The following is a 25792-nucleotide window of genomic DNA, read 5'->3' on the forward strand; positions in this document are numbered from 1 at the left end:
TATCAGTCTAACCTCTAATTAAAGAAATTAAGTCACTTGTGGTTAGTTACAATACAAAGCCAAAACTGTGAAGCAGATGCAACATTAAAAAAATAAAAAAACCCAATCAACCCAAACTCAAACAACACACTTGCTTGGGTTTGAAAACAGTCTAGAAGAGCAATAGCTTCAAACAGGCCGGGCTCCCTTCCCATCCCGCCGGGATGTCAGCTCCAGGGAGGGCTGGCACCCACACCCAGAGACCGAGGAGTCCAGCGGGCCCCTTGTCACGCTCTTCCGCGTGGATGAGGACGAGATAACGGCTCCTGGGGAAGTCGGCGCCTCTTGCTGCTGCTGCTACTGATGCTCAGAAGGTGCCGGGGTACAGCCAAGGTACAGGCAGGGTACAGCCAAGGTACAGGCAGGGTACAGGCAGGGTACAAGGGTGCTTCCCCAGCTCTGGGCACAGCAGGGCAGGGCACAACCGGCTGTAGGTACCCGTTCCCCAGCACAACTCCCCCGTGCCCGAGGGAGCTTTTACACCGCCGTGTTGGCGCCAGGGCGATGCCCTGCACCGGGGCACAGCGCTCCTCCGGCCCCAGCGACTCGGGACGTGGGATGCCCTCCCCCGCCACGTGGCGCCGCGGCGTCCCGCCGAGCACCGGACCGGCATGGCTGCGGAGCGAGGCCTGCGGGACGGGATGGACACACACACACCCCCCCGGGTGGGGGGGGGGACGGGGGACGGGGGACGGAAAAATGACAGCCCGGCTCCCGAAAAGCCCGCCGGTGAGTCACGGCAGGCGGAGCGGCGGCGGGGCTGCCCGGCAACGGCGGCGGGTGGGGGGAGGCGCGGCGGGGCCGGGAGCGCAGCGGCGCCCCCTAGCGGCGGCGGTCGGAGTGGGCGGCGGCGGTTGTCACATGTCGGAAAGTCCCTGGCACTGCCGGTGGAAATCCCCGGTGGGGGTTTTTTGTTGTGTGTTTTTTTCTTTTTTTTTTTTTTTTTTTTTTTTTTTTTCGTGCGCCCGGGCGCTGAAACAGAAAGGAAAAAAAAACAAGAGGCTCGGCTCAGCCCTTCATTCCGCACCGGCGGCGGCAGCAGCAGCAGCAGCTCCGGCGGGGAGGGGGCGGCGGAGGGAAGAGAGCCCCGGCTCGGCGGAGGTTGATGGCTGCCGAGATCGGCTGCGTCCCATTACCCAAGCCAGGCTGCTGAGCAGGAGTTACCGGCAGGATCGACCGAAGGGGTAGCCCGCCGGCGGAGAGGTGAGCGCCGCTCCGGGCACGGGGAGGGGGCTCGGGCAGGGCGACGGACCCCCAAACCGGCTCCATCTCCCTCATCTCGCTTTGCAGGAGGGCGCCTCGGGGCACCAGGCGTGTTTGGCCGCGGCGTTTGGTCGTTTTCCGCCCGGCACCCGAGCAGTTACGGCTCCGAGGGAGGGGGGGGGTGTGTGTTGGCTCCCGGTTGGCGGCGGACACCTTTGCCCGGGCGGTGAAATTGTGCCCTCTGTTGACTGGCGCTGGCCCGGCCCGGCGGGACCCCGGCCCCCGCGGGGGCTCAGCGGGCTCTCCGCAGCGCCTACGGCCGGGAAACCGACCGGCGGTGGGTTTGCTGGGCTTGCTTTTGGCGCTTGCCGCTGCTGGAAAGGTCGTCGGCTTTGAGCTCCTTCTCCGGGAAAGCTGGCAGGTGGTGACAGCGGCTGTCGTTTCCACCTTGCATACACATGCTTCCAGCAGAGCAGTAGGTTAATGAACTAAGCCGTGTAAACCACCCTCAACCCTCATCTTCTTCCTTGGTAAAGAGTGATAATATGCTCAGTTCTGTACCAAGCACTCTGACAGAGACCCAGGCATAGAAGTCAATGGGTGCTGAAGGTGTATTAAGCGTGCTTATTTTAGCATTGTCTTTGCACTTTACGGAAAAGTTTATTATTGCGATTTTTCAGCTAGAGGACATAAAATTAAAATAACTTTATGAAGCCACTGGCAGATCTCAGAACAGTATTCAGCTTTCCCAAGCCCAGCATCCTCAGCATTACATGTTCAGAAAGGATGCTGCCTCAGATAGCTGTTTAGTCATTGTTTACAGCTGTTCTTTTCTGAGAATTCGTAGTCACTACATGTCTAAAGGTTAAAATAGTATAGCGTACGGTAAAGCACAGTACAGTGTAAACATAATTGTAGCTGAGTTTTCTGTTCTTTAAATCTCTGGCTTAGGTGGCTATTGAGTTCTGTTTGTTTCATTGCATTGGTTTTGAAAATAAGGGTTGCTCAGCTTTTGCCTTGCTTGACATTTAATACCGTAAATAGCAGAGACAGTAATTTCCATGTGTGGAGGGGAAAATATGCCTCTAGAAAATAATATTGAATAAAGTAGTTTCAGTGAATGCTTCTGTAAACTCAGTACTTTTTGTTACTTAAAGCTGGAAATAACCATTTCAGGGGTCCATGCTAGTAGTGCTTAATCATGTGATTAATCTTTATTCATGTAAAAAAAAATCCCATTGACTCAATAGCTCTACTTACATAAGTAAGGAATTCAGTATTTTGGTCATCTCAGAGCAAAGTATAGCTGTGTTTATTAAACAGATGAACGAGGGGTTGTTTATATTTAATTTCTGAAATCATCCATACATTTAAATATAGGATAACATAAATAGCATGTGTAAAACTATATTGGTGGGGGGAGTGGATGAGAAAGTGTGTTATTGCCATTTTAAGGCTGTATGTTGGTGGGGGAATGATAAGAATACGCCATCATTGTTAGTTAGAGGAAAGCCTTTCCATGCATTGCAAGATGTGACCGCTCTGAGCCCTGTCCCTCATGCTCTTACAGGAGCAGAGGAAACTGTGTGAATGACATTGCACTGACTGAGCAGAAAGGAGGTTGCAGCATCTCGAGTTTCACCTGCTTCTATTTAGGGCTTGACAGGACATCCACTGAATCTCTCCATCAGCTGGGTCTGAGAGAGGTTGTAGAGGGCAGCTCTTGGCAGCAGGAGTTTGAGGACCCCTCTCTTACCCTGGCAAGGTCCTTTCCAGTGCTCCAGCTGGGCAGCTGGAGGCGGATGTCGCCATTGGAAGTGTCTGGGTGAAGAGGAGAGAGCAGCTGGTTCCCTGTGGGGAAGGGCGTGCTTAAGTCCTTCTGTGCCAGAGGGGTCTTCTGCCTCCACAGATTTGGGAGCCCCTCCGTCAGTCTGTCAGATTGTAGTCCTTCTTCCTCTTGCTGGCCCTCCAGACTCCCATCCCCATAAGAAAACTTCCCAATAGTTGCATAAATCCGTTTTCAGTTGCTTCTTGTCTCCCTGTACTTGGCAAGGTATATATCCAGACCTTGATATGTACTTATGGCTTGATATTTGTTCCTAGATTAATAGTCACAATGGTGGGGTCTCCTAATGTGACCAGCTGTAGCCTAAACATATTAGGCATGCATACCTTTATTTGTCTTAATAGAAATTTTGCTTAGTTTTTAAACAGAGCAATAAAGTACATGAACAGCACAGAGAGTCTCTCTGTGTAAAAATAGTGTGTTGGTGGTGTTACCGTAGCACATGGGAGTTTTAAGGGATGCGGTCCCTACATTTGACCCTAAGCCACAGAGTTAGTATGCTCTGAATAAGTATTTCAGAGAGCGTAGACAGTTTGAGGTTATGGGGTTTTTTTGTTCTTCCTGCTGTAGCCTATGAGGCCAGAGATACTGAAGAAAGGGATGCAGGGCAGCAAACATTACATCTCCCACTGTGGAAAAATATTGGGGTTTTTGAGCCAAGTGGAAATGCTTTTTCAGCTATGTTGACTTACCGCTGAGTAATAGCAGCACTGCAGCCTGCACCCCCACACACGGCACAAGCGCCTCTGTGCAGTAGCTCTACCACTCACAAAATATAAGGAGCCTCAAGCAGAGTAACATAAGTCTGTCCTTGAGTACTTGCTCTGCTACAAATTCCTCATTTGCCATCTTCAGCCACCGTAAGTATGGGACAGATACTAGCATGGCATGTAATTCTTGGGGTTCTTTTTGTACTGTACCAAGCATCACTTCTCAGAATGTATGGGCTGCGGAAATCTGAAATGGTCATTATCTGCTTTTTTTGGCATGTCATCAGAACAAGAGCTTGAAACGTGCTGAAAGTTCAGCGAGTTCATATGGGATTACACTGTGCAATTATCAATTAGTCAAGTTTCCAGGATAATTTTCCCTTCCCTTGATCTTGCCTTCTTTTATCCTTACTTTGATTTAAATGCTTTTTTTTTGGGGGGGGGGGGGGGGGGGGAATGATGATGCAATTTCCTTGGTTATAAATAAATTCTCTTTAATATTTCAGTAAATGATAACAGTAAATGATTGGAATAAGTTGGTCATTATCTATAACTGAGTAATGCAGAGATGCTAATGGATATGAGCTTTGAAATCCATCATCTATTTAAGGCTCAGTGGACTGCATCCACTCTGTGCTCATTTTAGGCAAAACTGCAGCCAGAATCCCACCCCTGAAAGTGCCTTCTCAATCTCTGCAGAAGTGGTAGCACTGTGATACAAGGACACTAACATGCCAATAAAAGGATCCTTTTTCATTTGTCTTCCAGAAACATGGCTGGCCAACACATCCTTCCTCAAGCTTTGTATCAGAGCAATATGCTGAAAGCCATGAAGATTAGAGAGAGGACACCTGAAGATCTGGTCAAACCCCCCAGTGGAATAATTCACCATTTCAGGACTATGCACAGATACACCATAGAAATGTTCAGAATGTGCCAGTTTTGCCCTCAGTTTCGGGAAACACTTCAGAAGGCCCTGACTGACCAGGCCACCCAGGCTTCGCTGGAGCGCCAGAGGAAGCTCAACTGGTGCATGGAAGTTCGGAGACTTGTCCCTTTGAAGACTAATGGTAAGTTATGAGCAGGTCTTTGCACTCGCATTAAAACGGGTAATACGAATGTAGCATTATTAATAGCATCTGAGTTCACGTTACGGAAGCAGAAGCGCATGGCTTTAAAAAAGTGGTGCCTTTTAATCTTAGTTTTGGAAACTTAAATTCTTTCCACATGATGTACTGTCCTGAGGCTGTAGCAGTCCCCTGCCCATATCACAGTATTATGAATAGCCTGAAAATTTCACAGATACTTTCGTAATATCAGTAACATATGGCACGTCAGAGTAAAATACCAGGCGGGAACCTTGACTTGCAACCCATCGCCTTTCTGTGAATCTGACTCTGCTGTGTGTCGGCTGCCTCATCGGAAATGCCAAATGGCCTTTAATGCCAGGCAAGAGGAGACTTCGGATGCTTTGAGTGACGGGGATGCATTCCCATGTATATATAGCAGAAGTTAATATCCTCCCATAAGCCCTGCCGTTGTAGCTGGCAGGCAAGGTTCATTTGCTGACCCAGCTTTAACAGTGGTGCCAGCGGCAGCATCCTGGACGTGCAGCCTCTGGGAAGCTGACCTTGTTGGCCCTGGGGTCAGCGCCCTGCACCCAGCCAGCTCCCTGGTCCTCAGCTACCTGCTGGGGTTTGGCAGCTCTTGCCCCCCCTCAGGGCTCACCAGTAACTCCCGCGTGTGTCACTGACAGCCGTCTTTGTGCAACACAAAGTTTGCAGTGTCCTTTTCTTTCATGGGTCGGTGCTGGTTTTAGGACTTGGCTTTAGGGTTACTTTGTGTGTATTGCATCAAACGCTATGAATTAGAAGGTACAGCAGTAGTGCAAAGATTTCCTGAATAGTGTACGTGTGTCCACAGTCTCAAGCAGGAAACTTTTGCACGTGACTGTAAGAGTCGCTGGGCATTTCGCATGCAGCGGAGGAAAGATCCGGTAATGGCTATGACTTACGGTCACGCAGCTGCAGACTTGGACTCAGGATTCCCTACAGCACAGATTGCCCCAAACTGGCAAGATAGACTGGGACAGTGAGGACTCCAGGAACATGGAAAATACATATTCTTTGCTCAAGGAGCAGATGACACTGGTTATAGAAACAGTAGGTGTGGTGGGCCTGCAGCTTCGTTGAAGTCTTTACATTATGTTCTGTGGATGCTTCTTTTCATATCTGTTTATATACACATTGTCCTTATCTTCCTAGTCCACATTCTTGCCTTCCCAAGTTCTACCATACTTCTCAGTCTGATTGCACATGGCTGTCTTGTGCAAAAGCCGTAAAAACAGAACCACCGTGTAGATGTCACTGCCGTGACCTAGAAGAGCCTGATCCTAATATGTGTGTCTGTAATTGCCAGAGAGGCACTGACCTTTTGGTGGGCTTTTGCACGTGCGTAAAATTCTCATGACTGTAATTACGCTGTTCATGGAGATCATGTAATCTTGAACTTCCAGAAGACTGGAGTTGCAGATAGGGCTGGCAGTGCTTTGCAGGTACTAGGAAAGTAACGTCACTCCAAGTGTTGAGTCTTCAAAACTTCACTCCAGGAGGTACGCTCTTAACAGATTTACTAGGAAAACGGACAACGTGCATAATTTTTGCCCAGGGCAAAGAGAAATGGTTTTGGAATCCCTCATCTCCGGGTAATATGAGTCCTGCAGGGGTTAACGCTGCCTGGACAGGCCCTTGTTGCTGACACCACTGTATTCAATAGCTGTGACTTGCATTGTCTTGTGGCTGTCGGCCAGTGTTACAAACGGGAACGATTTGTGGACTGGGGACTTGGATCCCATCCGTGAGCAGTCCTACCAGGATGCTGAAATATTAGGGCAGGTTGAGGGAAGGCAAAGCAAGGGCTTGGTTTGTGGTGCCCCCGTACCCCGCGCAGCCAATGAACTCAGCTTCAGTTCAGTGCTTTGAGGTCATTCAGTGCATGAGTAGAAGGAGTGGCTTTGGGATCTGGTGGTTTATGCAAAGTAGTTGCAGATTGGGACCTTTGCAGGAGAGAGAAGGTAGACTGAACTGAAGGAGAGGATCCCTGAAAGAAGAGATAGAAGCTTGGAGAAGCCCTGTATTATCCCAGAAAATAACATGTTGGGGTTTTTTCTCCCACACAGCATGAAGAATATTTTTTAAACCATTTAGCTGCTTAACCCATAGATGTGGGAGGAATATATTAGTTCTTTTGGCCAATGGTGGGCTTACTTCAGAAAACTCTGGGTTTTTTTCTGATGAAGGTTGTAATTTTTGAAAACGGAGAAAGTATTTCCTATAGGAACTTTTGATGTATATTTTGTTTAATATGTACATGGGTTTGTAGGGTGGTGTGGGGTTTTTAATTGAAAAAGCCCTTTTGAATCACCACACATTTCTTTGCAAATATGCGAATGGCGGATAGAAGGAAAGCAGTAGGAGGTATAAAAATCGAAACTGGTTTTGTTGGTTTTTTTTTTTAATAAAAAATATTTTTAAATTCCATCATCTATTGGCTGTAGAGATTTCACTTGTACAATGAATCGGCATTCATTCCAGCTCGCCCAGCCACACCCCCCGGGAAAGTCCGAGGGAGGCTTTGCTGCTCAGCCCCGTGAGCCGCAGAACAAAAAGTACAACTGTTGCTCAATTGCTAGTCAAACGTCGCGGGGGAATTCCAAGTGCTGTGTAAGGAATTTTGGGCAGCGCTTCTCAATAAAGAACTGAAAATGAGCTCTCGGAGAGAGAGGGAAAAAAAAAAAATCTTATCTTTGCTCTAGATTTTGCAAAGGGAAAATTTTAACAGGATTAATATGTCATCTTTCTTGGTCAGAAGGAAACCCAGTCAGTCTTTCAGTCTTATATGGTGTTCCCTGATTTTTGAGCTCAAGTAAGGAGCCTGCAGACTTGAAGCAAGCTTTGCAAGACAACATTCAGAGGGCAGTTGCAGGAACCTGATATGCACTGAGTCCGTGGCAATTTATGAAACGTTAAGCATATTTCAGATCAGATCTTTTTCAGGATCTGGGGTCTGTTGTAGGTTTTTTCTCTGCAGTTTCATAGAAAAAGTAGCAAGAGTGTTCACAAAAGGTGTACTTGAGCTCATAATGCATGCAGCAAACTGGATTTAGATATTTTCTGGAGGTTCTTGGGTGTTATTTTCCCCCACATGAGAAAAATATAGTAGTATGGTTGATGTACTCTATTCCATGGAAATTGCTGTGGTTTCTTAGCATTGAGTGAATCTGTTTACCACTGTAGTAAACACCAGACCTAGTTTTGAATCTGAGGATATGACAGTAGTGATTCTTGATGTCTTCCTTTCAGGGGAGACATCTGCTTTTGAAGAAGATGGCTAGAGATAGAATTTGAAACCCAGCCATAGGCCTAGTTTGTCACACCTGTTAATTAAGTTAATTAACTCCTCTGATTCTCAGTTTCTTCCCCTCTGAAATTGCAGAACATCTCTTTCCTTCCTACCTGTTGAGTAAAGAGGACTTTTTCAATGCAAGGAGTGTGTCTAAATGAAAACCAAATCATTATGCTTTTCATTTATTTAGTTTTAATTTGGGGTTTTAGAAGAACAACCCTCTAAATAAAATATTTAACAGCCCAGCATACTATCAGTTCTGAGAGGATGGCAAGAGGTGTTTGTACAGTTGCTTTGCATAAATCACCTACTCTTCTCTTTCTGACTTTTTTTTTTTTTATTACAGTTCAAGCACAGCCAAGTGCCAAGCCTTTCAATGCAGTGCTCATCAGGGGATGTGAGGCTTGGTGTTACTATAGTGTGTTCTTAGTGGTTTCCATTACATCTACCCTGTGCCATCAGGTGTACTTGTATAAACACTGATGAGGGAGATTTACACATTCTTTTGTAATTTTAAGTTGACTTTGTTGTGTTTAAGAGCTATTTCAACTGTCTAATATTTGCAGTTGACCCCAAAATTTAGTTCATGATATCAGTCAAAGTTAAGTAAGATAGATAAGGAGCAGGCTTCCCACCATTACTGAATGACAGCTTAACACCAACTGGGGAAGGGACAAAACCAGTAGAGAGGGGACTTACTTCCTTTCTATCTCTGAGCAGGGAGCTCATAGCTGTAGTCTTGTTAAAACCTTTGTGTCCAAGGCTTAGAGAGAAGCACACAGGGAATATGCATATGTGCAGCATAATTCTATATCCCGTGCACTTGTGGGGTTTTATTTAAATTGCCATTTAAAAATAACATACTCTTTCTTTTTTTTGCAGGTGATGGAAATTGCCTCATGCATGCTGCTTCACAGTACATGTGGGGTATTGAAGATATTGACCTCGTCTTAAGAAAAACATTGTTTAGTGCACTCAGGGAGATGGACACACGGAACTTCAAGCTCCGCTGGCAGCGGGAGGCTATTAAATCCCAGGAGTTTGTAGAAACGGGACTCTGCTATGACACCCGGGTAAGGTGCCCTGAGGGAATGGTGATGATCTCTGAGTGCTCGTCAGCGTTGCCTTGCTGATTTCATTTGCTTTTTGGCTTCACGGATTCCACCGTTAGTGGAGAGCAGAAATAGTCTTCCTTTGGAAGAAATGGAAGATATGATTATATTGAGCATTGCTGTGCTGCAGTTGGTTCCTGACCTCCATGTCTTTGAACCGTTGCTGACGGATGTTTCTTTCCTCAGAACTGGGAGGAGGAGTGGGAACGCCTCATTGAAATGACCTCCCCAGAAACATCTGGGGCTCGAAACAGGCTTCCATATAATGCACTGGAAGAAATCCACATCTTCATCCTTGCTAACATCCTCAGAAGGCCAGTCATTGTCCTTGCAGGTGGGTTGCCCAGCCAGTCATCTCACGTTACGGACCATGTTACTCTGCTGTGTTAGTACTCTTATTTTGCTCATAGTTGTTCTCAGGTAGATACATTTCAGAACTGGGCGTTTTCAGCAGTTGTTCTAAAACACCCAGAATATGTTTTCTCTTGTCTGTAGCAAATACTTATTTGTGTTTATTTGTGTTTTCTTCATCTTCCTTATGCAGATAAAGTGGTGAGAAGCTTAGAGTCAGGCTCCAGTTTTGCTCCTCTGAACGTTGGTGGTATTTACTTGCCTCTCCTTTGGCCAGCTGAAGAATGTTACAGATACCCAATTGTGCTTGGCTACGACAACATGCATTTTACACCACTAGTGACTCTGAAGGATAGTGGACCAGGTATTTTTCAAGTACCTTCTTTGGTATTTATGTAGCTTCTTCGAGATCATCATGCTGATAAAGCATTTACAATATAATCTGGTTTAGATTTGCATTTCAAAAGTTAAAATAAATGTAAAAGATTCCTTTGGAATACGCACTTAAAATGTGATTAGAAACAGTTTTGACTGTAAATCTGAATAGAAAATAAAGGTTGTCTTCAAAATGCCGGTTGAAAGTAGAATACGACTCACCTGTTTGCAGGCTGGGATCAATCAAAGGGTGGCCTCTGCTTCATTGTGTTCCGGCCTCCTTTCCATGCCCCATTGTAAGAGAAGAAGTTTTGAAGGACATGGTCTCACAGCAGTGTACCACTGCCTGGCAGGGATAATGAGATACATGCTTTGCTGTTTTTAATGCATCTCTTCTGAATGGGTAGCAGTTCTCTAGGTTCGGGTTAGGGCATCATCCCATGGAAAGGTATAACAAACTAAGATCTACAGTGCTGCCCACACTGAGAAGAAAATTGCTATAGGGACATTAAAACTCCCATGGAATGGGGCTGGATTTGTGGTGCAGATGTGTCTGTGTCTTCCCCCAGTGGCTCTTTAGAAACTGGTTGCTCTTGCCTGTGGTTCTCATCTCTGAAATTCAGCAGCGGTGGTGACATCTCCATGTGTTGCATCTTGTGGTTACTGCTGCCTGGCAAAATATACATAGTTGTTAACACACCTTGTTTCCCCGCAGAAATCCGGGCTGTCCCTCTGGTCACCAGTGAACGAGGCAGATTTGAGGACTTGAGCGTGCACTTTCTGACAGACGTGGAGGAGAGGGAGAAAGAGCAGCTGCTAAAAGACTACTTGATAGTGATAGAAATTCCAGTGCAAGGCTGGGATCATGGTACAACTCATCTAATTAATGCTGCAAAGTGAGTGTCATTCCTGTTTCTGCAAAGTTACCTTGTTTACAGTGGTGGGAGATGCCAGGCATCCTAGTGTGTTCCTTCCGTCCTTCTACAGTAGCACCTGTGTTTACCCTCTGCAATGTGAAATAATGGCATTCTTGTTGACATGCTTTGAAGTGTTGTGAGTTCAAACCAGTTTCAAATTTAAAGGGAAAAATGTCTTCAGACTTGGCAGACTGAAACTAATATTTTAGAAGAGTAAACTCAATGGATTAGTTTCACTGACTTTTAGATTATACAGGAGGGTGGCTGAAAAGTAGTTAAACCCAGGAAGCAGTTAGACCAAACTCTTGCACTTTATGTAAGGGCATATTGCGTAAAGGGCAGTTGGTGTAATTTTGGCTGCCCTAGGGACAGGACTTGGTGGCGCGTTCTTAGCGCAGATGCCTTGGCACACTGGGCTGTTGCAGTGTGGCAGTAGGCAGGAAGCTGTGGCTGGTGGAGGAATTGGCATCTGCGGTCATCCCCCTGACGGCTGAGCATCAGTTACGTGCAGGGGGCAGCTGGCAGCACCCATCAGCTTCTCCTTGCATTTAGGGAATGCTGGCAGCGGTGTCCACCCAGCCCCTTTGTGAGTGCGGGAGGGAAGCGACTCCCTGTGTCCTCTGTCTCTACTTCCATTACTGCACAGGGAGGAGTGGTTTTGGAGCCTTGAAAATTGAAGTCCTCCTACTCAAAGGATGTATGCATACAGAAAGAGTAGCAATCCAGCTTCCCTAGTCCCACTGCACGAATGTGTTCTTGAGTATTACCAGTAATGCTAGCTCCTCATCCTTCCAACTGTAGCACGGTGAAGCTCTGGTGTGGGGTTTTCCCTGTGGTTAGGGACAGAGTAGGGATGGTGTGATGGATGCTAGTGTTACACACACCCCACTGAAGCCCCGTAGTTTGTTTGAGGAATTCCACTGGTAGATACAAACCAAAACAGGGCAAAACCAGGAGCAGATTTCATGATAAACTGTATCATGAAATGCTAAGCCCAGTGTAGGAAAGGCTCGTTCTTAGTGTGGGCTGGTGAAGAGAGGGGTCTTCCACTCTACCCTCAGCTCAGCTGAGGAATTCAGGATTGGGAGGATTTTTCTTTTCGTTTTTGAGAGATTATCCATATTCTTCCTGTAAACAGCTTTCAGACAGAAAACCCTCACCTAGAAAATCCTTTTAAGAATCCTTTTGTTCAGCATTGCGTCAGACCATTTCTTTAGATGTGAAAGTCTCCATTTGACATCACCGAACACCTGCTTTTAAAATTATTTCCATTTACAGCAACCATTTAACATCCTGAATCTTCTAGTTGAGTAATATGGATGTGCATTAAATCTACATTTCCTCCCCACGTTGCTTGTATTTGCCTCCACCCCCACCATCTGCCCTTTTCAACCACTGATGCAATCTTCCTTTTTTTGCCTGCCAGGTTAGATGAAGGCAACATACCCAAAGAAATCAACCTTGTGGAAGATTACTTTCAACTGGTACAGCATGAGTACAAGAAGTGGCAGGAGAACGCTGAACCTGCTAGGAGAGAGACCTACTCCAGGAACAGGCAGGAACTGACTGTCTCCCAGCTGTCCCTCTTACAGGTGAAATGTGAAACACCAAACTGCCCTTTCTACATGTCTGTGAACACCCAGCCCTACTGCCATGAGTGCTTTGAGCGGAGGTCCCAGGGAAGCAAAGGAAGGAAGCAGACCTCCAAAGCAGCACCTGAGAAACTGAAGGCAGCTGGGTTGGGCTCCTCCCGTGGGGATGTTTGTGAACCTGGGGGATGGACGTCTGAAGAGCCTGTAACAGGGCCTCGGTCTGCACCGCCAACTGCTCCGAGCCTTTTCCTGTACAGCGAGACCACGGCCATGAAATGCAAGACACCAGACTGCCCCTTTACATTGAACGTGCAACACAATGGGCTTTGTGAACGCTGCTACAACTCTAGACAGCTCGGTCCTTGCAACAAATTGGATGACCGGAGACGTTTAGACTATGCCACGTGCAAGGTATGCCGTCAGAAGGCCAACAGGACCTTCAATGGCACATGCAGCACTTGCTTCAAAAGGACTACAGAACGCTCCTCAAATGGCAGCCCTGCTTTCCTGTCCACGTGCCACCAAAGATCAACGTCTGACCCGTCCCAGATCTCGCAGAGCCTCCTCCAGCACTCCTGCCATCAGGCTCCCAACAGCCGTGGCGAGGAGCCCCTGCCAGCAGTGCTGCCTCCCAAGGAGAAGAGGGGAGGTGACCTCTGCAGGAAACCTGGCTGCAAGTTTTTTGGGACTTCGCAGAATGAGGGCTTTTGCACACTGTGTTTCTTTGAGTACAAAGAAAACCACGGTAAGTGGAGATGGGGTGAGCTTTGGCATGCTTTGGCTGCAGATGGGCCTCCTTGAGCCATGAAGCTCTGCAAACACTGGGCGCTAAAAAGGCAGGGGGTGATGGAAAAGGTGTGGAGCAGAAGCAGCAGAGGAGGTGCTTTTTTGGACATTATTATCCTGTAAAGGGGCACATGGTAACAGTGTGGGAAATCTGTGAGATCTCTTCTAAAAACTCCCATGAGCTTTCATGGAAGCAAAACTAGCTCAGGAGGGGTTGGTTTCTGATCCCTCTCTACTGTCCACTGCAATCATGGTTTGGACAAGTTGTAGGGGTCGGTGAGGGAAATGCTATTGTATTGATGCTACTGAAAACCAGTTATGTTAGCAAGGCTTTTAAAAAGCTTGGGGTAAATTTGAAGATCCATATCCGTTCTGGATATCACAGGTATGACACCTGGAGTAACTACTGAAGTCACCTTGATAAGCATAGCAAGTAGAAGTTGACTGTAGGTAATGTGCTTGTATTTTGGAGTAACTTAGGAGTGCATTTATAATCCACCTTGAAGTCGTTCTTGGTAGCATCATATGCATGCATGCATGCGTGTGTTTAAAGGCAGGCCTTCAAAAAGGTAATAGTCTGTGAATAAACCACAGCATAAAATCTTCATCTTTCATGCTACTGCCCCGTTACACAGGCAACGAGCCACAGAGGCTGAAAGAGAGAATTATTGCCTGTCTCTTAAGACTGTTTAATTGCTGACAAGTGTGCCAATGCTGCACTTTCCACATACTTTCAAATTAGGGAACTTCTGTGCCAGCTTGCAATAGCTTATTTTCCAGTGTTGTTCACAATGTTTTTTTTTTCCTTCTGATTGTGGAATATATAAGATTGCTTCATGAGACTCAAAAGCATAGGCACTTTTTCCCATTAAGCTCTGTGCCGCTGTACTTGCATTACCCAATGGGCCTGAAATGGGGAAGGCCGAGAGGGAAGTGTTGGAGTAGATCACAGATGGCATGCTGAAGCCACAGGTGATATTCCTCTTGGCTTCAGTGGGACCTAGTTTCCCCACCAAGGGCAAGTTTTTTCCCAAATCAGCTGTTTCAACAGCTTCTGATATGAAAATCAGGCTGTATTAACGCCCTTAATTATGCAACATGGAGGAAAGTGCATCAACTGAGGGGGCTCAGGATTGTCCAAAACCTATGTTTGAGACTAGTAGATATTTGTTTTTAAACTGGGGAGCTTTTCATAGTTGCTTTGGGTCACCAGATCTATTGGGCACATTCAAACTCCTCCTGTCCTTACTTTGCATTACAGACAGCACTTTGCTACGCCACCAGAGGAGATCTCAGAGGAAGCCCTTGGCAGCAGGTCAGCTGGGGACCTCCGCTGCCGCCTTCCGTAACACCGTGTCCTGCCAGCGGCGCGACTGCGGCACCCTGGGCAGCACGATGCTCGAAGGGTACTGCCAGAACTGCTTCATTAAAGCCCAGAACCAACGATTTCAGGAAGCCAGGAGGACAGAAGAACAGCTGGTCAGACAGCCAGAAGTAAGTGCAAACTTCTCAAAATCTTCCTCTTGTTTAGCGCTGCATGTTTTTCTCCTGTGTGCACAACTCAGGATGCGTACTAGAAAATCCTTAAATGACTGTATCTTAAGTATCATGGAAAGACAAGCGTAGAGTATTTTATGATTTTTTTTCCTGCTGCAACTGAGCAGCGCTCCTAAAAGTCGTTCTCAGTTTAGGGTTATCATGGCTCTCTTCAGTTTTACTGCAGCTGGGATTTTGCCAGCAATTTCAGTGGAAGCGATTGGGCCAACAGTTGGTTTGCTCATCAGGGAGAGATTTTCATTCTACTCTTAGAGCTATGCAACTGCATCAAAGGATTTAGTCCACTTCATGTTGCCTTTTTCATTGAGCCCATTACAGACTTTCTTTGTTCCAGATTTTTTTTTGATTTAGTTCATTTTGACTCTTAGAATTGAGAGTTACCAAAGATAAAAAACATTTATTTTTTTTTCTAAGAAATGACAGAATTTGTGATTTTCTTCGGTAAAGCCCAGCTTGGCTCTTGGTATTGTACTTTTCAGAAGAAGCACGTGTCTGCAGCAACCCCCAGTGGTTACCTATAGAAACCATGAGCAGAGTTGAAAGTAAATAAAAAGCCGCTTGTGCTGCCAGCATGGCAACTGACAATGTGTTTTAACGTTTTTCAAGAGAACAGGACAGCAGAGAGATTTGCAGCGAGGAGTGTTGAGTAGCCAGAAGAGACAGTGTGCTGTGGCTTCGTGTAGAAACAGCCTGGCCTGCAGAAGTGGTGACTTGTGCCCCGAGTGCCAGCGCCTCGATCAGCTCATGCCGTTGGGAAGTGCCAGGGACCTGGCTGCAGAAGATCCCCCGAAACAGCGCTGCCGAGCCCCTGCTTGTGATCACTATGGCAATGCCAAGTGCAACGGCTACTGCAATGAATGCTACCAGTTCAAACAGATCTATAGCTAGCAGAGGGGAGGAGTTGGTGAAGAACAAGAAAGCAATATCAGCTACTTCCTTCACTGAAACGGTGCTATGTCCAAAACACTTAACAGTCCTGGGAGTGGGAGGGCAGGGGGAAATACAAGCTGCCTGCTCATGTTCTTGTTTATTCCCAAGAATGGGAATAAAGGTCTACTTCCTCTAAACACTGCATACAAGGACTGCTAAGAAGGGCAGGTTGCCTTCTGCACAGAGCTGTCATTCATGACTAAGCTCCTACAATGCCATATTTAATTCTTGGACTTCCCAGGAGGAAGTGTGAAGCATTTGAGTCCAAAGAACTTCCCGGTTCTGCCTCTTCTCAGTACCTCCCCTGCTCCCGGGCGAGGAGCCGCGGCTACTGTCGGAGGTGCGGGAGCTCTTTGTGTTTGCATACATCAGTCAGAGGCAAGTCTTTCCTGAGAGGGATCCCCCAGGACATGCTGATGCAACTTGCAGTTGATGTTTGAAGAAACTTGCTTTGGGTTGCCCACGTCCTTGCTGGTGTTCTTACGGAGCTCGTCAAGGCGGGAGCTCCCGCAGGCGTTCAGGGTGTTAGTGGCCAGCGGCTCTGTGTTTGCCGAGCCCTCAGCAAGCCGCAGCCAGAAACAAAGACCAGCAGTGGTCGGCTCCTTTAACATGCTTAACTTGGCCAGCATTTAGATCTTTTCCCAGATCCCAAGACAGCTGGAAAGAGAGGTGATTACAGAAGCGACTTTCATGAGCATATACGTGTGATGGGAAAACTGAATCCTGCCATTCCCCACTCGTATGGAAGGAATTGCCTCCAACAGACAGAAAAACCCCAAAGTCCTCTGTCTTTGACTTCAGCTCTGAAACTAGAGCACCTTTCTCTTCTCTTGCCTTGTAACTGTCAGGAATATGTGTGCTGCTCCTTGTACCCCCCCTCCCCATTTCTGTCACCCTTCTTTCTGTTATCCTTAATGTGATTCTGTTATCATGCAAGCAGCTTGGACCTCATTAATGGAGTGCTTTGGAGTCAAGATTTTACTCCTGGAGTTCATGCATCCACTTTGCTATCTGAATACTGTGTTTAGTGACCTTACCTTTACCGTTGTGCCTGGTACCTGCTTTTCTCTTCTCCTTTGACATCTTTTAAGTTTTCGGCATCTGTTTTGCTGCTATGATTTTGGAGGTGATACCTCTTCTAAGTTGCTTCTCAAGTATAGAATCTTTTTCTAGTTACTAAAAAAACAGTTTTTAAAAAGAAAAAAAATATTAAATAACTCATGACTTATTTCTGTTAAATTTTATATATTTTGTGAACCTTAATGTGAACATATGTTTTATTAAGATATTTATATTATTTGAAACAATGCAACTTGAAATTTGCACAGCTAGGATTTTTTTATGTGTATTTACTCTTGTGTTGAAAGTTACAAACTTAAATGTATAATTGAAAAACATTCTCTGATACAAAGAAATAAATTGAATGATTGATTTTGCTATTTTGTATTGATGAGAAAGAGCACAATTGAGCATGGGACACCCACTGAAGAAAGCATTTCTTCAGGACCACCGCTCAGCATGGATGTTACCACGTGCTCCCTGGTTCAGATGATGCAGTCAAGTGCTTTGAGGAGGTGATAACTTGCTCTAAGTCTCTGCGTGCTTCCACCTTATGACATTGTCCTCTCAGGAAGAGCTCTTGGTACTGTGAGAGACCCACGCAGTCAGTGCGCATAAGGAGTCGGCTCCTCTGGGTGCAGAGTATCTTCAGTCCCCAGAACTATGGGTGTGGGAAACTAAGGATGGTCAGGACCAGGCTGCAAGAGAAGCTAAGCTTAGACTGACTTGACTTTGCTTTTTTCATTCATCCATCAGTGATGCCAGGGATTCCCAACTGATGTTGCTTGAGTGCCACCTTGGGCGGTGGTGATGGCAGCAGGTGATCCCCACCTCTGCCCAGCCATGCATGCGGCCCTGAGGACACAGGCCCCCCTCACCAGGGCAGCAGGGAAGCCCCTCACCTTGTGGTCTTGGCATCTGGGCTGCTCGATAGTTCCTGAAAAGCAAGTTGCCAACTGCTACTTGAAAAAGTACTTGAAAGTGGTGTTTTCTTTTCATCCCAAACTCAGCTAACCCAGCCCTCCTGCCAGGGTATTTCTGCACTGTAATGCTCCCTCTGCGTGGCATGAGTATGCCTGTGCTGGCATTCGGGTGTTTCAGATCTCTGCCTAGACAGGCAATACTGTACGCTACCATGGCTTCCTGGTGTTGCCCGTGACCTTAAGGAATAAAATGAGTTGGGGCTGTAAACATCCCTGTGCAGTCAGGAAAGAGGACCCTTTCTGAAGAGGCTGACCTCCAGATCAGCTGCTCTTTATCCTGGTTAACTCTTCAATCCCTTCTGGCTGTTCAGGAGCACACCTCAGCATATGCTTCAGTGCTGTCCCAGCTGAAACCATGGAGACGTTAAGTTCCTGAGTACTTTTGCCACACGTTAGCTAGTCCTTGTAATTCACTCAGCTCTGTAGCCCATGTTCCTGGATGCCTGTCCACCTTCCTCACGTTCACAGCTCTCCTTACAGTTTAGCCCAGCTCCCTGTGGACCCACGTACCACTCCTGTCAGAGCATGCAACCTAGAAGTCAGCCTCCTTCCCCCAGAGCACAGCCTGCTGGATCTACCAACCCCATCTATACAGCATGCTCCTCTTTTAAAAAATCTGACTCTCTGTTTATCCATACCCTCCTTCCCCTTTCTTTACAACTCATGCAACTCACATGCCTGCCCGATTCATTGAACTTGTGCACCAGGCGGACACCTTGGTGCTGAAAGAGCAGGCACAGACTGGGAGGGATGTTTCCACCAGAAAATGGAGGCAGCTCATGGCATCCAACCCCTGCATGCTGAAAAGGCAGAGCCTCCATCATGACACCTTCAGTGTCGGGACGTTGGTTAACTCCTGTTGCTGTTAACTGCAACGTCTGCACAGAGGAAGGATTTCAGATGAAATGCCCCAGATCCCACTGATTTTTCTCTGCGGCTTTCTGTGCCCATTACTCATAACCATAAAGTCACATGAGGCTTGTCTCATTCTGAAGCTCCTATGTAAATTAGTGCCCAGACTGTCTCTTGTGATTTACTTGTGTGGGAACATTAAAGCTAGTAGGGCTTTTTTTAAAATCCTCCGGTATTTCCCTCATGTCCTTAGGGGATTTTGACCCTCTGATGCTTTCTGCTCTTTGCCCAGACACCTCTTCATGTATTTTTTTTCCCCTTCCTGTTCTGCAAGAGAGAACTTTCATTTGGATTCTCCCTTTTTGTGACCACTTCTGGAAGTCTCTTTTCTAAGATGCGCCTCTTTCATAGCCAGAGATTCTTTTCTTAGTAGAAAGGCAAAACTAACAGGAAACATTTGGCTTAATGACTACTTGAATTGCACTGGAATTCCTTATACAGTGCAGGAAGGGCTTGCTGCATAGGCTGTGCTCACACATTCATTTTGTTTGGGGAAGGGATACTTTTAGATGACTGTGGTAATTCTTGACAATAATATGCATTCTCCAGAACCCCACAAGGCCCAGGAAGGCTTGTGTCTCCTTGTTAGCTGGTGGAGACATAGCTGCTATCTTGTTGACCACATCCATAGGTACATGACAGCCTCCATCCTGCCATTTTATTCCCAAGAACTGGATCTCTTGTGCAGGTCCTTTGACCTTGCTTTTCTTTATGGCAAAACCAGCTTTCAGAAGAATCGGAATTACTCTTTTTCCCTTCTCAAATACTTCTTCTGCCTTATTGCCCCACACAATGATGTCATCGATGTATTGTAGATGTTCAGGGGCACCACCCTTTTCCAGTGCAGTTTGTATTAGTCCATGACAAATAGTAGGACTATGCTTCCACCCCTGGGGCAGTTGATTCCAGATGTATTGAACACCTCTCCAGGTGAAAGCAAACTGTGGCCTGCATTCGACTGCCAAAGGAATTGAGAAGAATGCATTGGCGATGTCAATTGTAGCATACCACTTGGCTGCTTTTGACTCCAATTCATATTGGAGCTCTAACATGTCTGGTACAGCAGCACTCGGTGGTGGCGTCACTTCGTTCAAGCCACGATAGCCTACCGTTAACCTCCACCCTCCATCAGACTTTTACACTGGCCATATGGGACTATTAAAGGGTGAATGAGTCTTGCTGATGACTCCCTGGTTCTCCAGTTGATGAATCAGCTCATGGATGGGAGCCAGGGAGTCTCGATTTGTGCGATATTGCTGCCGGTGCACTGTCCTGGTAGCAATTGGCACCTGTTGTTCTTCAACTTGTGGCAATCCCACAGCAAAGGGATCTTCTGAGAGACCAGACAGGGTAGATAACTGTTTGATCTTCTCTGTGTTCACAGTGGCTACACCGAAAGCCCATCGGTACCCCTTTGGGTCCTTGAAGTACCCTCTCCTGAGGTAATCTATGCCAAGGATACAAGGGGCCTCTGGGCCAGTCACAATGGAGTGCTTCTCCCACTTGTCCCCTGTTAAGCTCACCTCCGCCTCCAGTACGGACAGTTCTTGGCATCCCCCTGTCACTCCAGAGATCCGGATGGGTTCTGTGCCCCTATACCCTGATGGTATCAGTGTACACTGTGCACCAGTGTCTACCAAAGCCTTATACTTCTGTGGGTCTGATGTGCCAGGCCATCGAATCCACACAGTCCAGTATACCGGTTCATCCCTTTCCTCCTCCTGGCCGAAGGCAGGGACCCTCTATTGGGACCTACTCTGACCCTGTTCCTGGTCAGAGTATTCACTGTCTGACCCTCGCAGTGACAGACCAGAAGTCCCTTCACCAGGATCAAGGGAGGTGATTTTAGTTTTACATCTGGGAGATTGCTGTTTGCCTTCTTGTGTCTCTGTAGCAACTACACTGACGGCCTTCTTGGGTGTCCCCTTCTTAACAGCTGTCTTCCCTCTTAGTTCACGAACACGGGCTTCCAACTTAAAGGTGGGTTCACCATCCCGCTTCCTCATGTCCTCGCCTTGGTCACGCAGGAAAAACCAGCGTGTACCATGTGGCATATGCCTGGGGCTCCCTTTCCCTCTGACCAGAGCAGGAGATGACTGATTTCTTGGGGTACCTCTGACAGCCAACGTGCTGGGCTGTAGGGAGGAGGAGGTACAGAGGTTTTCTTCAAAGTTCTGAAGCCAAGAAGACACCTTCTCCACAGTTGGTGTGTCCATATCTGGGAAATACATTGCTGCCAAGCTGTTAGAATATGATGCTGGGGCACTTTGAATCACCTGCCTCCACATGGCCCATGTGCACAGGACATCCTCTGGATCTTTGGAGACCTCATCATCATCTAGATCACTATAGATGACTTCCAACACCACTAGTTCTCTCAGGTACTGGATGCCTTCATCTGCGGTGGTCCACTTTCCTGGGGACTTAACAAGATCTTCCTTGAATGGGTATCTTGCCCTCACACTTGAAAGCAGCCGTCTCCAGAGACTGCAAATTGCTGTCTCTTTTCCAATTCCCCTCTCAATTCCTCGGTTTCTAGCAAGGGATCCCAGCTGTTGGGCTTCCCTGCCTTCCAGTTGCTGACTGTCGGCCCCATTATCCCAGCATCGAAGCAGCCAGGCAGCAATCTGCTCACCAGGCTGGCGGCTGTAATCTTTCCGCATATCTCAAAGTTCGGATGAAGTCAGAGACCGAGTAGTTTCTGCTTCTTGTCTTATTTCTCTCACTCCTTCCTCCCACTTCTTTGCTGAAGGACCGGCTTCCAGCTCAAACCTCTCCTCCTCTTCTTCCTCTTCCCTTACTAATCGATGATGTGGACCTGTTGACCTCCTGGTCCACTGTTTCTTTTTTATTACTGGGGCAATTACTGTAGTTGTTATTGTTTGTGTCCCTATCTCAGCCACAGTGTCCTCAGCTGCAGTTCGGGTGCCTTCCTCAACCACAGTCCTCTGAGAGTTCTGCACTGTGGCTCGATAGGCCCAGGCCAGGCCCCAGTACAGCGCTAGAAGCTGTTGGTTTTTGTAGGGTTAGGCAAGACACCCTTCTATCAGGTGGCGTGTCAGTTTGCTGGGATTGCTTGCCTGTTCAGGTGTGAAGTCCCAGGCTGTAGGAGGTGATAATTGCCCTAGGAACCTGCCCAAATCCTTCCACACACCCTGCCACCCGGGGACCGGCTGCCTCGGGGGACGTTTCAGTATTGCCTCACTCAAAAGTTGTCTCCCCTTAAGCCAGGACAAAACCAAACTCCACAACACCCATAATATGCCAGCAGTATTAATTAGTAATATTAATGAGCTTACATAAGGGTGAACAAGGACCTTAGGAGCCTGCATAATGAAACCATCCAGGTCAAACCCAGGTAGAGAGAGATGTATTCCCCGATCATCTCCACAAGATAGCTCCCCCAGCACAGCAATAACATCGATGCCAGGGCCATGCACATAACCATTGTTTGTACTAGCATGATCCCAAGTTCCTTCATCCTCCCCACAAAACAGCTCCCCCAGCACAATAAGATCGTCAACACTAGGCCAAAGCACAGAGCTGCCATTGTTTGTATCAGCATGTTCCTAAGTTTAGCAAAATAGAGATAAGCAGCACAGCTAACAAATCCTGTGACCTGCACAGGAGCTTGCAAATTAATAACTACTATAGCTGTAGCACCCTTAATACTAAACTGCCATTGTCGAGCCCCACGTTGGGCGCCAAAATGGACTGTGGTGGGTTGACCCTGGCTGCGGGCCAGGTGCCCACCAGAGCCGCTCTATCACTCCCCTCTTCAGTAAGGCAGGGAGGGGAGAAAGGAAGATGGAAAAAACAACCCCAAACTCGTGGGTCGAGATAAAGGCAATTTAATGTAGCTAAAGCAAAAAGCCGCGCGCGGAAGCAAAGCAAAAAGCAAAGATTATTCTCTACTTCCCATCAGCAGGTGATGTCCGGCCACTTCCTGGGAAGTAGGGCTTCAGTATGCGTGCCCCTTACTCCGGAAGACAAACATTGTCAAAAAAAACCCCAATGAATGCCCCCGCCCTGTTCCTCCCCCTATTCTCAGTTTCTTATTGCTGAGCAGACGTCATATGGTATGGAATATCCCTTTGGTCAGTTTGGGTCAGCTGTCCTAGCTGTGTCCCCTCCCAAATGTTGGAAAGACAGCCTTGATGTGTGCTGGCACTGCTCAGTAGTAGCCAAAACACTGGTGTGTTGTCAACAGTTTGCTAGCTACCAATACACAGCACAGCACCATGAGGGCTGCTGTGGGGAGAATTGACTCCATCTCAGCCAGACCCAATACACTTAGCCAGAGATTCTTTTCTTAGTAGAGAGGCAAAACTAGCAGGAAACATTTGGCTTAATGACTACTTGAATTGCACTGGAATTCCGTATACAGTGCAGGAAGGGATTGCTGCATAGGCTGTGCTCACACATTCATTTTGTTTGGGGAAAGGATACTTTTAGATGATTGTGGTAATTCTTGACTGGGAAGATGGATGATTGGAATATTATCTATGTTTCTGGATTTCTCAGGGATCTAACCACTATATTAATAGATAACTTATGATACAGAAAAAAAGAAAGCACTTGCTAAATTTTTAGTGTAGAGAACATCAATTTATCTTTTGATACTTCAGTGTTCTGCTCAGCAAGCCTTCGGTGTGATCTGACGTACTAGGACACTTAGGGCTGGGAGCACCAAGCAGCATGTACTTGTTAGATCAAAACGCTTACCTCAAGTCACTGACCTAAGCGTGTATCCCAGGAGCCCCAGGCAGGGCTCAGTGTAGTCGGCGGCTTGCCGGGACAGCAAGAAGGGGGAGTCCCTGCCGTTACAGTCAGGCACAGGCTGCAATGTTCTTCGTTGACACAGAAGGTAAGGCATCCTATTTATGGCCCGTGAGCCATCTGCCCAACCTTTCTTCCTGCACTTGTTCAGCCCCATCCCCATGTCACACAGTGCTCCCCGTCGCCCAGCAGAGAGGAAGAGAAGAGCTACCTGGAGATGCAGGGGACCTGCAGCCTGCAGTGCTACGCCTTCGCTGCAGGCAGCCCTCAGGGACAAACCTTGTCTCTCTGAGGTAGTTATCGAGAAGTGGTTGTTTAAGTAAGGGTGTCTTAATTTGATTAGCTGTTCATGAGTTGCTTGCCATACAACTTAGTGCACAGATTCCAGCTGACCCACCAACAGCCTGGAGCAAGCAGGAGTGCAATAAATGGAAATGAAAAACACTTGTCTGAGTTAGTGTAAATGTAGGAGTGGCTTCATATTTACTTTTTATGTGCTTGATTGAATCACAAGTGATAGCCATTTTGCCAGCTGTCTTTCACCCTGAGATCCCTGCACATGCTACAGACCTAATCTATACCACCTCATTCCTCAGAAGTGTCTAAAATCAGTTAAATCATCCATACAGGGCAGCTATGACGTTTACACTGCCAGTGCTAGGCATAGGAGAAAAGGCAGTTCAGTGGTTAGGATACACACAAATAAAAAATAATAAAAAAAAAACATTATGAGACCAAAGCTCTTGGGATATGCTAAGATCTCTTTCCCACCCAGGACTGGGATATTTGACTCTTAAGCTCCTCTTCTGAACAGGCGCAGCAGGGACTTTTAAGCTGCTATGCCAAGGACGTAGTCCATCTACTGAAAAAAAATAAAATAATAAAAAAAAAATCTTAACCTGCTCATCCCTAGCTGTGTTTAGGAGGCAATGAGCGGGCAGGGATATCTGGTAGGGCCAGACCTGGTAGTTCAGACACCCAGGACGATGGACGATGCTTTGTTTGAGAGTCCTGCTGAGACTGTGGCACCAGGAGTGCCTCTGAGCACCTCTGCAGTGTGGGAATGGGGACACAGACTCACCGGAGACGTCCTCAGTACCTGGGGATTTTACTGACAGAGGGGCTGAAGGACTTCAGGAAGTATACGAAGGGAGCTGTGAAGATTTCAGTAGTGTCTAGATGTTAGATATAAGTAGTTTGGATATAAATCTCCAAAAATTCATGCTGAGCATAACTTTGTGCACTTAGGGTCATGAGGCCACAGTGCATGACATTAGCTCCTGCATTCAGTCTGTGCAAAGTAAGTGGTTCAGCACGGTGACATGGTGCATGTTTTGTTCAGGTGAGAGCCACAGGGGAGCAGCCACCGCATAATTTTATCCTGCATACTTGAGTAGGACACGATAGTGTAATATGCACAGCACTGAAATAGAAAACCACAACACTGAGCAGTTATAATTTCAGTTTATATTAAACTGCCAAGGCCCCTTAAAATCCAGAGGTAGAAGTACAGGTGCCTTTACATCCGAGTGCTCCATTTCTCAGGTGCAGCAAACCTGTCGCTGATGGGAGCAGATTCAACGCGCTAACGTAAACTTCTTCAGTCATGTCTGTGCTGATGCTTTCTCCACATCAGTGATAAATACAGGGATAAATAAACCGTTGCCTAGTTCAGAAGGGTTGTCCTAGCTGCATAGGAAGAAAGACAAAATACTTGGAAGTTGTTTAACTGAGCTCCTACTTTGTTAACTCCCCTTTCCTTGACCAGCCATGATTATTTTGGAGAAGGCTGCCACTAGCTCTTACAAGGGTTATTCCTCTAGCTCTTGTATTTAGTAGGACAGCCACGGCTCCTCTATGGGCATTATTATCGTTTCTCAACCTGCAACCGACCCAAGTCAGTCAGTCCCCCCGCGGTCCGGCAGCCATCTTCCCGCTGCCTCCTGGGCAGCCCAGCACCCCCTGCAAAGGGCTCTTGCAGCCCTTTTACACCAAACAGCTGCTGTAGGAAACCTAGTCAGCCTCTCCATCTGTCAAGATAAATATCTATTGAAAAAAAGCCTGTATGTATATATACATATACATTTAAAAAAACCCACCATATTAAATGTCTGTCAAACAGAAACCTAAAATAAGAGCAGGTAATTTTGCTTGGGAGTTTTATGATGACTTCTTTTTGTACTAATATTAATTTTCAAAAAACTCCCTGTGTCTAATATTGAAAGACAGCCTACGGC

The 25792-nt window shown here is 46.9% G+C and overlaps 1 protein-coding gene across 1 annotated transcript; it reads left to right on the forward strand.

Moving 5' to 3' along the window:
- Positions 1-910: 910 nt before the first annotated feature.
- TNFAIP3 (TNF alpha induced protein 3) lies at positions 911-17254 on the forward strand. The gene is made up of 9 exons (XM_075748255.1): positions 911-1242; positions 4567-4868; positions 9085-9275; positions 9501-9648; positions 9859-10029; positions 10756-10936; positions 12384-13294; positions 14597-14829; positions 15499-17254. Exons 2-9 carry the CDS (start codon positions 4571-4573, stop codon positions 15778-15780), a joined length of 2415 nt encoding a protein of 804 aa, XP_075604370.1. The 5' UTR covers positions 911-1242; positions 4567-4570; the 3' UTR covers positions 15781-17254.
- Positions 17255-25792: the final 8538 nt, after the last annotated feature.

The sequence above is a fragment of the Balearica regulorum genome, chromosome 3 (assembly GCF_011004875.1).
Source record: "Balearica regulorum gibbericeps isolate bBalReg1 chromosome 3, bBalReg1.pri, whole genome shotgun sequence".
Lineage (NCBI taxonomy): Eukaryota > Metazoa > Chordata > Aves > Gruiformes > Gruidae > Balearica > Balearica regulorum.